The sequence below is a fragment of the Anabrus simplex genome, chromosome 1, assembly GCF_040414725.1.
Source record: "Anabrus simplex isolate iqAnaSimp1 chromosome 1, ASM4041472v1, whole genome shotgun sequence".
Taxonomy (NCBI): domain Eukaryota; kingdom Metazoa; phylum Arthropoda; class Insecta; order Orthoptera; family Tettigoniidae; genus Anabrus; species Anabrus simplex.
Window position 1 is genome coordinate 1,115,551,473 of NC_090265.1, and position 12,693 is coordinate 1,115,564,165.

The following is a 12,693-nucleotide window of genomic DNA, read 5'->3' on the forward strand; positions in this document are numbered from 1 at the left end:
AGGATACATATATCTCAGAAACTGAAGATATTACAGAACTGAAAATTTGTATATGGGATCTCCTTTAAAAATAAAGAAACATGTATTTTTTGTTTTTGGAAAATCCAATTAATGGCGGTTAAACTGGAGTGACAAATTGGGGTAAATTTTTTGAAAGACTATATCTACAGAATATCTGTGAAAAGTAAAATGTTACAGACGTAAAAAGTGGGTATTTGTAATTTCCTGTAAATGTAAAGATACATAGGTGATTTGTTTTTGGAAACTCCCCTTAAGGGGAAATAAAAAGGGGTGAAATTATAAAATAAGAATATCTACAGTATATATCAAAAAACGTAACATGTTACAAAAGTGAAAATGGTATTTTTATCTCTATTAAAAACAAAGAAACGTGTGTTTTAAGTTTTTGGAAATACCACTTGGGTGGAAGGGGGTGTGTGTGTAAAAGTGACTGAAAATGGTGTCGATTTCTTTTAATTAGGCTACTGATATCTCAAAAATGAAGATGTTACAGACGTGAAATTTGATATTTGGAATCTGCTTTAAAAGTAAAGAAACACGTATTTTCGGGAAATCCAATGAAAGGGGGGGGGGTGAAAGAATTGAAAAATTAATTGACTTAATTGTATGAGAATACATACATCTAATAAAAACTATTGTTACAGACGTGAAAATTGGTATTTGGCTCTCGTTTAAAAACAAAGAAAAACGCGTTTTGAAGGGGAAACCATCTTGGGCGGCGGGAGTGAAAAGGAGTTGAATTCCTTTCATGAGGACACACAAATAAAAAACTGAAGAAGTTAAAAGTCGTGATGATTGGTATTTAGAAGATAATTTACTATTAAAGAAACAAGTATTTTTTTGCCGGAAAATTCACCTGTGGGGGTGGGGGGGTGGGGGGGTGGAGGGGGGTGAGAGGAAGTGGGAAAAGGTGAATTATTTTTGTGGGGATACTTATATCTCAAAACTGAAGGTAATAGATGTGAACATTGGTGTTTGGAATCTCCTTTAAAAATAAAGAAACACGCCTTCTTTTAATTTTTCTTTGGGGGGGAGGGGGTAAATAAACTTAATGGCGGTGGGTTGTAAAAGGAGGCGAGACCAATTGATTTTACTGTTCATAATGTACTTATAAGGAGCCTCCGTTGCTCACTCCGCAGTGCGCCGGCCTCTCACAGCTGGGTTCCGTGGTTCAAATCCCGATCACTCCATGTGACATTCGTGTTGGACAAATCGGAGGCGGGACAGGTTTTTCTCCGGATACTCCGGTTTTCCCTGTCATCATTCATTCCAGCAACACTGTCCAATATTTAATTTCATTTTTCATCATCGCTCATTGCCCCGGAGGAGTGCTTCGGCAGCCGGCACAATTCCTATTGTCGCCACTAGATGGGGCTTTATTCATTCCATTCCTGATCCTGTCGAATGACTGGAAACAGGCTGTAGATTTTCGATGTACTTATTCTGATCATAAACCGATCATTTTTAATATTTCCTGGGTTCGATTTCAACAGCCATCTTTTCCTTCGGACAACATTCTTAGATTACAGTAGACTCTCCTGGCATATAAATAAAAAAATTTAAACACATTTCAAATAAACGATATGAATGAGATTGACCGTCAAATTATTCACCTCTATAATAAGGTCAATAGTGCACGGAAGTATGTCATTCGTATTGCCAGAAATCCCGCACACTTGCCTACACGCGACAATGGTGCTGGTCACGTTGTCAACAATGACAATGGTAGCAGATGTAATTTACCGCCAAGTAGCGGTCTTGCATCTTGCTGTGGGGTCCAGAACATCTAATAATAATAATAATAATAATAATAATAATAATAATAATAATAATAATAATAATAATAATGTTCTGGACTGTCGTCAAATTGTGCGGACTGCGCTGGAAACGGGTCCTGACCTGGTAATGACTACGAATACAGTCAAGCCGCGGGTTCAGTACTGCCAAGGCACCCAAGACGACACCACGCCGGATCTCCTTCAGGATTTGATCCATACTAAAAATGCTTATAGAAAAAGATGGCAAAGATTTAGGGACCGAACTGACCGCGAGGAATACCTGGACCTACCTCGGGAAGTACAAAATCGATTACTGGAAAGAAAGATTGAAAAATGTGAGGAACTTTGCCGTAATCTCTCAGAAAACGAGTCAGATCGCGAATTTTGGCGGATTCTCTCAGAAAACGAGTCAGATCGTGAATTTCGGAAGATTATATATAAACGTTAAGCATTTAATTATAAATTTCAGTATAATACCGTAGCGAAGCACGGGTATCTTGCTAGTAAATAATAATGAAAGTATCCTTAGGAAAATCACAAATTATACACAAGAGAATGCACAATAAATTGTCGTCATCACCATAAAGATTTCTTAGCTTTACCACGCTGAATATGAGAATAAAGAATAAACAAGCCTCTACCTAAACTCTGGTTTGAGGCCTGTGCTCAAGGCTAAAACAATTCATGATCCAACAACAGCTTCCTTGCCTTAACTTAGCTTTAAATTTTAACCCTGGATCAAGGTTATCTATTTTTTGCTTTTACCTTAGGACAAACTAAAGTAAGGTTAGTGGTTTAATGTCGCATTAACACAATGAATGTTTTCGGCAATGCAAGGATGGGAAAGGGCTAGGATTAGGAAGGTAACAACCATGGCATTAAGTACAGCCCAAACATTCTTGCTTGGTGTGAAAATGGGGAAACCAAGAAAAATCATCTTCAGGGCTGCTGATGCTGAGTTTCAAACCCACCATCTCCTAATGCAAGCTCTGCCCAAATTCCGTGGCCATCTCACTCAATCACAAACTAAAGTTGAACTGCAGGACTGCCTTTTACAATATCATTTCTAACAGAATGGAGTGTCTCATTTGCTAACAGTGGCACGTTGCAAGTCACTTTCTTTGGTGAAGCTGCTGTTGAATTCTGTACTGTAAACCTGGCAGAGGGACTCTTTATGGTGCTATAATCCAGGTCAGCTGGCCCAAGGTCTTTTAGAAAGGTGTTCCTCCTCTAACATTCCTTATTTTCTTCTGGTTCAAGACAAACACAGCCTGGCATCTGAACAATGAAAATTTAAAATTAAATTTAAAATAAAACAGAAAAATCAATTAGAATCTGCCAATGTACTGTACAATCTACAGTAATTTGTATCACTGTTATTTTCTTATAATGAGTCAACAGGAATTTGGAGTATTTTGCATAAATGTGGTTTTATTTCATGCTGTTTACATGCATTTAATATCATTAGTTTAACTTAATAACCCATCAAAGACAACTGACAAGGAAACCCTTCCATCTGTACGTCTCTGATCTGATTGAGATTTGGTACGATTTAAGCAGGAATGCTTTATTCATCCATATCAAAATTAGATGCCAAGTTGTGTATCTAGCTCCTGTTTTGAGGTGTCAAAGTTTACTCCTTTAAGCACAAAAGGTAACAGGTAGAGGTGGGGCAGCCAGCCAGTTCATTTGTCACGCTCTCACATTTTTTCCCCTCGCACACACATTACTTCCCCACCTATACCTGCTTCCCGCCACTCACTCTTGTCTATGCGGTGCTTAAATGAGCAAACTTTGACACCCCAAAACAGGTGCTAAATATACGACTAGGCATCTAATTTTGATATGGCTGTATAAAGCATTCCTACTGAACTTGTTATACCAAATCTCAATCAGCTCAGAGACTCAAGTTGGAAGGGTTTTCTTGCAAGTACTGAATATATCAAATTTTCTTAGAAACTATGTCAAGGATAAAATTCTATATCTTAATGCTAAGGCAGATTGTGTAGTTTCACATGACAACTTATATCATGATCTTTGCCATAAGACTTCCAGTTTAACATGGAATACGAATCACAGGGAAATGACTTTTTTAAATTTCAAAAACCCCACATGAACTGCCTGGGATTTGAGCTATGGCTGCCTTGGTGAGAAGCCAGAAACAATGTCACTCATCTTTCACACTACTTCATTCTAAATCTTATAGAGGGAGGAATAAAGGAGGAGATCGACTCCTTCTCCTACCAACTGAGAAGAAGAAAATTAGACTTATCACCTTTCTGCACTAAGGTCTTCACTTCTAGAATTCAGTATAGACAATATCAATGTTTCTAGCCAGTAGTTACCCTGATTTTGTTATCACCCAACTCGAGTAACTGCAGGTTTTTGAGATGATTCACATTCTCAATACGGGTTATTTTATTGGCACAGAGGAAGAGTTTTTCCAACTTACACAGATGGTCCAACCCTTTGATATCCCGCAGCCTATTGAATGACACATCCAGGACCCTGTGGAATAAATTGCAATAGTACAGAGTATTTACAGACTGAAAAAAAAAAATTAAAAGTAACAATAGTACAAGCCCACAAAAGCTGAACCTCTGCAAGCTTCTAGTGTTAGACTGCAGATAATACAAATTGCATACTTGCAAATCCATTAAGGCAATGGTACTTAACAATCTCAGAGGATTCAAGTTCCAAAACACTAATTTTTAATTTGATGAGTTTGGAAATTCAAGAAAAGAAAATCGTATGTAGTTTTGTTCCATGAATGAGAAAACTTGATGTATTCTTAGTTCTGAAATATCTTGAGTCGTACTAGTTCATTAATAATTGTATTTTAAATTAATTTTATATTCCTTTTCTAGGACCAAGTTATTAATCTACTTCATAAACTTTCTTCAGCTTATCCCACGTATATCTGGGGGTCACTGGAGCCACTCAAGCTCATTTTGGTTTTAGCCAGGAGTTTAAGGCTGGATGCCCTTCCTGATGCTACATGACTTAAAGTGAAAATTCCATCTGAGGATAGACCAGGATTCGAACCACAGCCATAAGGCGGAAAGTCAGTAACTAAGCCACTGCATCAATCATAGTGTTTACTTGCTTGATTTACCAAAGAAATGTTGAAGAACCCACCTGCGTAGAGAAATGGTACCAGAAAATAATTTGTATTTCTCTGTTCTTGGTCCTCGTTCTACATAAAATATTGTGATAACTATGATAATATACTTACTATTTTATGAAATCTACCTGGTAACTAGAAATAACATTACTGTGAAAACAACAGAAATATTGGTGCTTTCTTCCAGGTAAAAGTTGACCACCTGATATTTTTATTAAATTTACAGTACTCATGATCTATATTACACACTTACAGTACATGTAAGATTAACTTAGCAATTACAGACAAAAGATGAGCCACACACAGTACAAAGCTACAGTAACAAGGAAAGCAACTAGTACAAAAAAGCTACTGCTAATAGAGATAGTAGAACAAAGTTTGGCACTTTACACAACTATTAATTTTAATTCATAAGTCACATGCATTACAGGTTTGTTTTAGTTTTTTTTTTTTTTTTTTTTGCTTTATGTCGCACCGACACAGATAGGTCTTATGGCGACGATGGGACAGGAACGGCCTAGGAGTGGGAAGGAAGCGACCGTGGCCTTAATTAAGGTACAGCCCCAGCATTTGCCTGGTGTGAAAATGGGAAACCACGGAAACCATCTTCAGGGCTGCCGACAGTGGGGTTCGAATCCACTATCTCTTGGATGCAAGCTCACAGCTGCGCGACCCTAACCGCACAGCCAACTCGCCCGGTCATTACAGTTTTTAATTGGAATCCAAAACACTGGAACATGACTCCATTTTGAAAATCTTACTTTCTTCCACCAAGATTCAAACCTCAGGCACTTTAGTGAGATGTTAATAACAATGCCACTGGCTATCAAACCTGCAGAAATGAAGAAACGAAATAACTATCAAACAACTCATCCCTTTCAGGTGAATTACAATTATGCATGTATTCTATGACATCAGTTTCATCCTTTGTAAGCAATCAGAAAGAAACCAGGACAATTGAATTTCAAACAACTGCCTTTGAGAATTGGGCATGATTTGTTAAAAAGGTATGGCACATTTGTTTGGAAAGTTGAAAAATATTTTTATCCATAAAACAGCGGGTCTGTCCAACGATTTTTAATGAATTCCTAAGGAGCTAGGAATTTCCCACTTTGCATACTTATTCTTTCTATGCTGTAGTTTTGCTCAAAAATATTAAACCTCCAGAAGTCTGGCAGAATTTCTTTAAACAATTAAAAGGTCCAAGTATCTCACTGTTTCAAGTTTTCATTAACTTTATCAAACTTGCATGCAAGCACATTTCCTGTGAAGGCCATAATCATTAAGGCATCAAAACTTTACGGCCCTGACATCGTGGTTAACGAGTTCAAATGCCATTGGTCATAAACATCTTTTACAGTCTGAATGTTGGCCAGCAGGGTAGGAGAGGTGGTGGTGGTAAACAATTCATAACCACTAGATTGCATGCCAAAAAACCTTCTTAATTACAAATTTTCTTCATTCTTAAATTTAATTGTTAGGCTACCTCATGTTATGCACGGATAAAGTGAGCAAAGTGCTGTCCTTGTTGCTATGCTGCGAAGCGGGGAATGATAAGTCAACAGGAGCCAGATAAGTTGGGCACACCTGCCAGCCAACCGACGAGAGAAACTCACAGTACATGTTCAATATAGACTGTTATGCCTTTCAGCATTCATTCTACAAGCCTCTGTGAATTTACTAATCGCTGCCACAATCCTCTATTTCTAACTAGTTCTGTGTCCTTGTTTAGTTCTATATCTCTTATCTTTAAATCAAGAGAAACTGAGTCTAACCATCGTCGTCTTAAGTCTCCCTCTACTCCTCTTACCCTCCAGAAGAGTCCATTATTTTCCTAGGTAACCAATCCTCCTCCATTCACCTCACATGACTCCACCACCAAAGTCAGTTTATGCATACAGCTTCATCCTTTGTGTTCATTCCTAACTTAGCCTTTATTTCCTCATTCCAAGTACCTGCCTGCCATTGTCCCCACCTGTTTGTACCATCATTCTTGCTACTTTCATGTCTGTTACTTCTAGCTTATAATAAAGATATCCTGAGACCACCAGCTTTCACTCCCGTATAGCAAAGTTGGTCTGAAAACAGACTGATCTAAAGATAGTTTCGTCCAGAAGTTGACATCCTTCATACAGAATATTGTTGATCACAACTGCAAGCTCACTGCATTAGCTTTACTGCACCTTGATTCAATCTCACTTACTATATTAGCATCCTGGGAAAACACACATCCTAAATACTTGAAATAATTTACCTGTTCCAGCTTTGTATCCCCAATCTGACATTCAGTTCTCTTGGATTTCTTACCTACTGACATCAATGTAGTCTTAGAAAGGTTTATTTTCATACCATACTCACTGCACCTATTTTCAAGTTCCAAGACTACAGGCTTTCTTTTGGCATGCACTGCCATTAAGACCAAGTTGTCAGCATAGGCCAGACTGCTTACTACATTTTCACCTAACAGAATTTCTCCTTGCCACTTAATACCTTTCAGCAGATGGTCCAGGTAATCTATGAACAACAAAGGTTAAAGAATACAGCCTTGTCTAACTCCTGTAAGACCGGGCGAGTTGGCCGTGCGTGTAGAGGCGCGCGGCTGTAAGCTTGCATCCGGGAGATAGTAGGTTCGAATCCCACTATCGGCAGCCCTGAAGATGGTTTTCCGTGGTTTCCCATTTTCACACCAGGCAAATGCTGGGGCTGTACCTTAATTAAGGCCATGGCCGCTTCCTTCCAACTCCTAGGCCTTTCTTATCCCATCGTCGCCATAAGACCTATCTGTGTCGGTGCGACGTAAAGCCCCTAGCAAAAAAAAACTCCTGTAAGTACCTTGAACCCTGAACTCATTTTACCATCAATTCTCACTGCAGCCCAATTGTCAACATGATTGACTTTTAATAATCCACACTTAATCTCACAGTCCTAGAGTACAGCAAACATCTTTCTTCCTTGGTACTCTTGTCATATGCCTTCTCTAGATCGATGAAACGTAACAGTCCATTCCTCTCGTGCCATTTTTCAATTACCTGGCACATACTAAAAATCTGATCCTGGCAGCCCTTCTGTGGTCTGAAACCACACTGGTTTTCATCAAACTTCCTCTCAACCACTGATCGTACCCTCCCTTCCAAGATGCCAGTGAACATCTTGCCTGGTACACCGATCAATGAAATACCTCGATAGTTGTTGCAATCCTTCCTGTTCCCTTTCATATAAATAGGTGCAATTACTGCCTTGTCAATCTAAAGGTACCTTACTAACACTCCATGCTAATCTGATTACTCTATGAAGCCATTTCATCCCTGCCTTCCCACTATACTACACAATATTGGGTCTAATTTCATCTATTCATGCTGCTTTATGACAATGGAGTTTATTTACCATCCTTTCCACTTCCTCAAGCGTAATTTCACCAATATCATTGTCCTCCTCCCCATGAACTTGATTGTTCACATCACCAGAAAGATTTCCTTTTACATTGAGTTCTTCAAAATATTCCTTTCACCTGTCCAGTCATTCCCTGGGATCTATTATATAAATTCACCTGAATTACCCTTTTTCCCTCCCTTCCTGGGATTCTTTATTATTGTCCAGAAAGGTTTCCCTGTTGCTTCACCTAGCCTTTCCAGGTTTTTACCAAAATCCTCCCACGACTTTGCTGCCAACTACTCAATATTACCAGAAGCAATCAATACCCTTGAAGAGAGGAATAAAATGCTGGTGGATTCACTAGATATCTTGCATTGTGTTGCGCAGAAAATTCAGGAGGTTCCAGGTGAGGTAGGCCAAAATATACATGAAAAATGTGAGCGAGTTCTTCGTAACAACAAGGATTTCCAGCAGTTAAAAGACACAGGCAGAATTCTTAGTAGTGAAAACAATGTGTTAACTAATCTTGATATGATGAAACACTAATATGCTCAAACAATGTCAGTAGAGGTGGAGAGGTCATTTTTGGTAATAAAAAATGTTTGATCGAAGAAAAAAAATGAAAAATCTGAACAATAATCTTGTTATGTGCAATCAATTACATCTTAATGACTTCAAAAACTAGTGTAGACTTACAGAAATAAAAGATCTCAAATTAAGCCATGAATTTAGTTGCATTGTATAATAATGTATTCACATGTGTATTCAGGCATGTTGTTCTAATCAAATAAATTATTGCTTAAGATTTATTGCATTACATAGCAGGTTATAAAATATGGTCCAGCTATTTTGCCACAAAATGTTCATAATTCTTGTAATAAAATCATAATTAAATTTACCATGCCTATTTTGTTACCTTCAAGAGTTTTAGTGCCTTTTTTGCACTTTTTAGTACCAACATCCGCTCTCTAACTATGTCTAAGGATTAAGTTATAGAGTATACTAGTACTTCAAACTACTGCACTATTTCACCCCTATCCATGCCATTTTGTCACATATACATTATGTAAATAAGACGGTGAGGTATGAAGGCATTTACAATGGCAGCACTTCTTCCCTGTCATAGTCAGGCTTGCAGCTAGTATACTGTACATTTAATATTCACTCACTGCCTAAACAATTAAATACAGTATACCCATTGCTGTTTTCTGCTGCAGTATTTATCAAGTCACTGTCAAGTTGAATGCTATTAAGTTGGCAACCATATTCTTCTCCATCAACAGTATCATAAGTGCACTAAACCAGTGCTCTGAAATCGTACTATGAAGAAAACGTCTTTCAGACTAAGCAGTGGTCATCGGTGTTGTGAATAACAAGACAGTTTGGTTATTTCACAGAAATACTCTTGAAGACTGCTGGTTATGATGAACTGAAGCAGTGGAACAGCTCCTTCAATATCCCTAAAGTCTGGTCTTCCACATACAACAGAGAGCTATGATTTTAGCTTTCACTTGTATAAAACAATGTAAGTCTGGCTAGAAACATAAGCTTCTTTTCTGGCAAATAACAAGAATCGTCTTCTTTCTGGTCTTTTCTCAATTTCCAGGGGTCAGCACTTTGCATAGACTTAGCTCAGTTTCTTTTTGCTAGTGGCTTTACGTCACATCGACACAGATAGGACTTAATGGTGACAATGGGATAGGAAAGGCCTAGGAGTTGGAAGGAAGCGACCGTGGCCTTAATTAAGGTACAGCCCCGGCATTTACCTGGTGTGAAAATCGGAAACCACCGAAAACCATATTCAGGGCTGCCGACAGTGGGATTCGAACCTACTATCTCCCGGATGCAAGCTCACAGCCGCGCACCCCTAACCGCACGGCCAACTCACCCAGTTAGCTCAGTTTTATAGCCATTCCTGATGCCAACCTTATGTAGAGGGATGTATTCACTACTGCGTTTATCTGTGACAGTTTGTAGTGTGATGTGATGTATGTAAATAAAGATGTGCATTAAGACTAATAACACCCAGTCTCCAAGCTAGAGAAATAAAACAGATTAAGTTAAAAACCTCCAACCCAGCTGGAAATCAAAACTGGGGTGCTCAGAACTGAAGACCAATCCTCTGACTATTCAGCCAAGGAGCTGACTGGCAAATGACTAGAATATTCTTCAAAACTCGAAGAATCCAACAATTTTGCTGCGTCTAAATGATCTAATGTTAGGAAATAATCACAAGTTTCTTGCACAATTCTATCACATATTTTCTTTGCACTGGCACGTAAACTTTCAGATTTGTTTTCTGCTACTGCTGTTGATGAGACTTCTGAGTCAATGTGTCTATCTGTTAGGTCATCAGCCCATAGGCTGGTTGGATCCTCAAATAGCACCACCAAAGGTTATGCAGTTATAAGGAAACCCCAAAAACCAATGGCAGTACCAAAATGAGGCGTACTAGGCAAGATGAAAAGTGAGGTAGTTTGCCATTGCTTTCCTCACTGGGTCAGAAAGTACTATTGCAGCACAACTGACCCTATGAGCAGCACCTTTCATAACACTCAGATGCACTAGTCATGCTCTGAATGTCATTACTCAGCACTACTCATACCCCAACAACTTCCATATTGTCACAGCCATGGATGTTGACTGGGGAAGGCCTAAAATTGAATTCTCAAGTATTTATGTTATTAGTGGTCGTATTTTAAAGGAAATGGGTATGCAAAGTTGGGGAATAAATTGCTACAATCTAGGCTGTCAATAATTGTATTCACGCTGAGAAAAATGGTAGTTTAGGGGAAAGCCTAAAATTTAATTCTCAAATATTGTTATTAGTAGTCCTATCTTGATGAAAATCGGTATGCAAAGTCAGGAAATAAGTCGCTATAGTCTAGGCTGTAAATTATTTTATTCACGCTGAGTGAAATGGTAGTTTAGGGGAAGGCCTAAAATGTAATTCTCAAATATTTCTTATTAAAAGTGTAGTCGATGAATGCTAGATAACTAAGGTTATATAGTATTATTAAATTTCCTATTATTCATGTCTTATACATTGTTACCGTACTGGCTATGATCATCAAGATATTCATGAATTTGAATTTTTGTTACTAAGTCCATATCAACGCCGAGTAACGAGAAAGTGGGTAAACAGTATTTAATGAAAACCGGTATGTAAAGTCGGAGAATAAGAAACTACAGTACGGTATAAAATATTTTACAAATCGCAGAGTCGAAAGAAAACTAAATGTGTAGGCCTACAATATAGAAAGCTCATAACACTGATCAACAATAACATTACAATGATCATTGTTTGTCGTGATGTGCTTTGTGTCTTCTGTTGCCCCTCATCTCCGGTAGATAGGATTACTGCTGCGAACAGAGTATTTTTATTTGATTTCCGTCGCACTGACATAGATAGGTTTTATGGCGACGATGGGATAGGAAAGGGCTAGGACTGACTTAAGCCTTAATAATGGTACAGGCCCAACATTTGATTGGTGTGAAAGTGGGAAACCACAGAATACCATCTTCAGCGCTGCCGACAATGGGGTTCGAATCCACTATCTCTCGGATGCAAGCTCACAGCTCCGCACCGCTAACCACACGGTCAACTCGCCCAGTCGGACAGAGTGTAACAGCCTGCCTGAATATTGATGGGAAGTAGCTGGTGAGTTAGATAACTTTCTTCTTTAGCATGCCATTCCCCTGGTTTATAAATTTTCTGATACTACTGGTACGTAACACACTGGATCATCATAGCATTCGGGCTATTCAATCCCTACTCTGAGGTACTGATTGGAATGAACAGTGTGCATATTTAGCGGAATAATGACAGATGAGTGTTCATGGCAATATGCGACCTGGTCATCCCAGCTCTGGAACTTTGGACTATTACATTGGCACCGCAATCTAACCGCAGCACTGTTCGTTAAAAGTGATAAAACGTGTGGCTTTCCATTTGATCGAGTATTTTATATGATAGCATTGCTTTTAATCGCTACATTCATACTTAGGTTTTTGTAATGACCTATGTTGATTTCAGTTAGGAAAACCACAAGGTCAGTCTTTCTGAGAATCCCGTAGCGAAGCACGGGTACATCAGCTAGTATTAACTATGTTCTTGCAGGAACATCTGTTGCTTCTCCTGCCATTATCGCTACAAACTCAGCATCCTTTATTTCTTTTCCTAAAAAAATCTAACAAGTTTCTAGCACATAGTCCAGTAATTCATTCTGAACATATTTTGAAGTCCCCTTTCCATTTGTTCTTTCACTGCACAATCTATACCAAAAATCAAATCTACTAATCCCCCCAACATGATCTATTTTATTTTTCTAATCCTATAGTAAAACACGGATCAGGATTTTCAGAAGTTTCGCATTCATCGTGTCCCCTTAAAGGTTC

General features: G+C 38.5%; 1 protein-coding gene across 1 annotated transcript in view; it reads right to left on the reverse strand.

The window, feature by feature from the left end:
- The window catches only part of sds22 (protein phosphatase 1 regulatory subunit sds22), a 214,026-nt gene that overhangs the window by 135,762 nt on the left and 65,571 nt on the right, over window positions 1–12,693 (reverse strand). Inside the window, exon 5 of the mRNA XM_067137327.2 lies at window positions 4,145–4,307. Within this exon, the coding sequence (XP_066993428.1) occupies window positions 4,145–4,307 (163 nt within the window). The remainder of the gene's footprint in view (window positions 1–4,144; window positions 4,308–12,693) is intronic.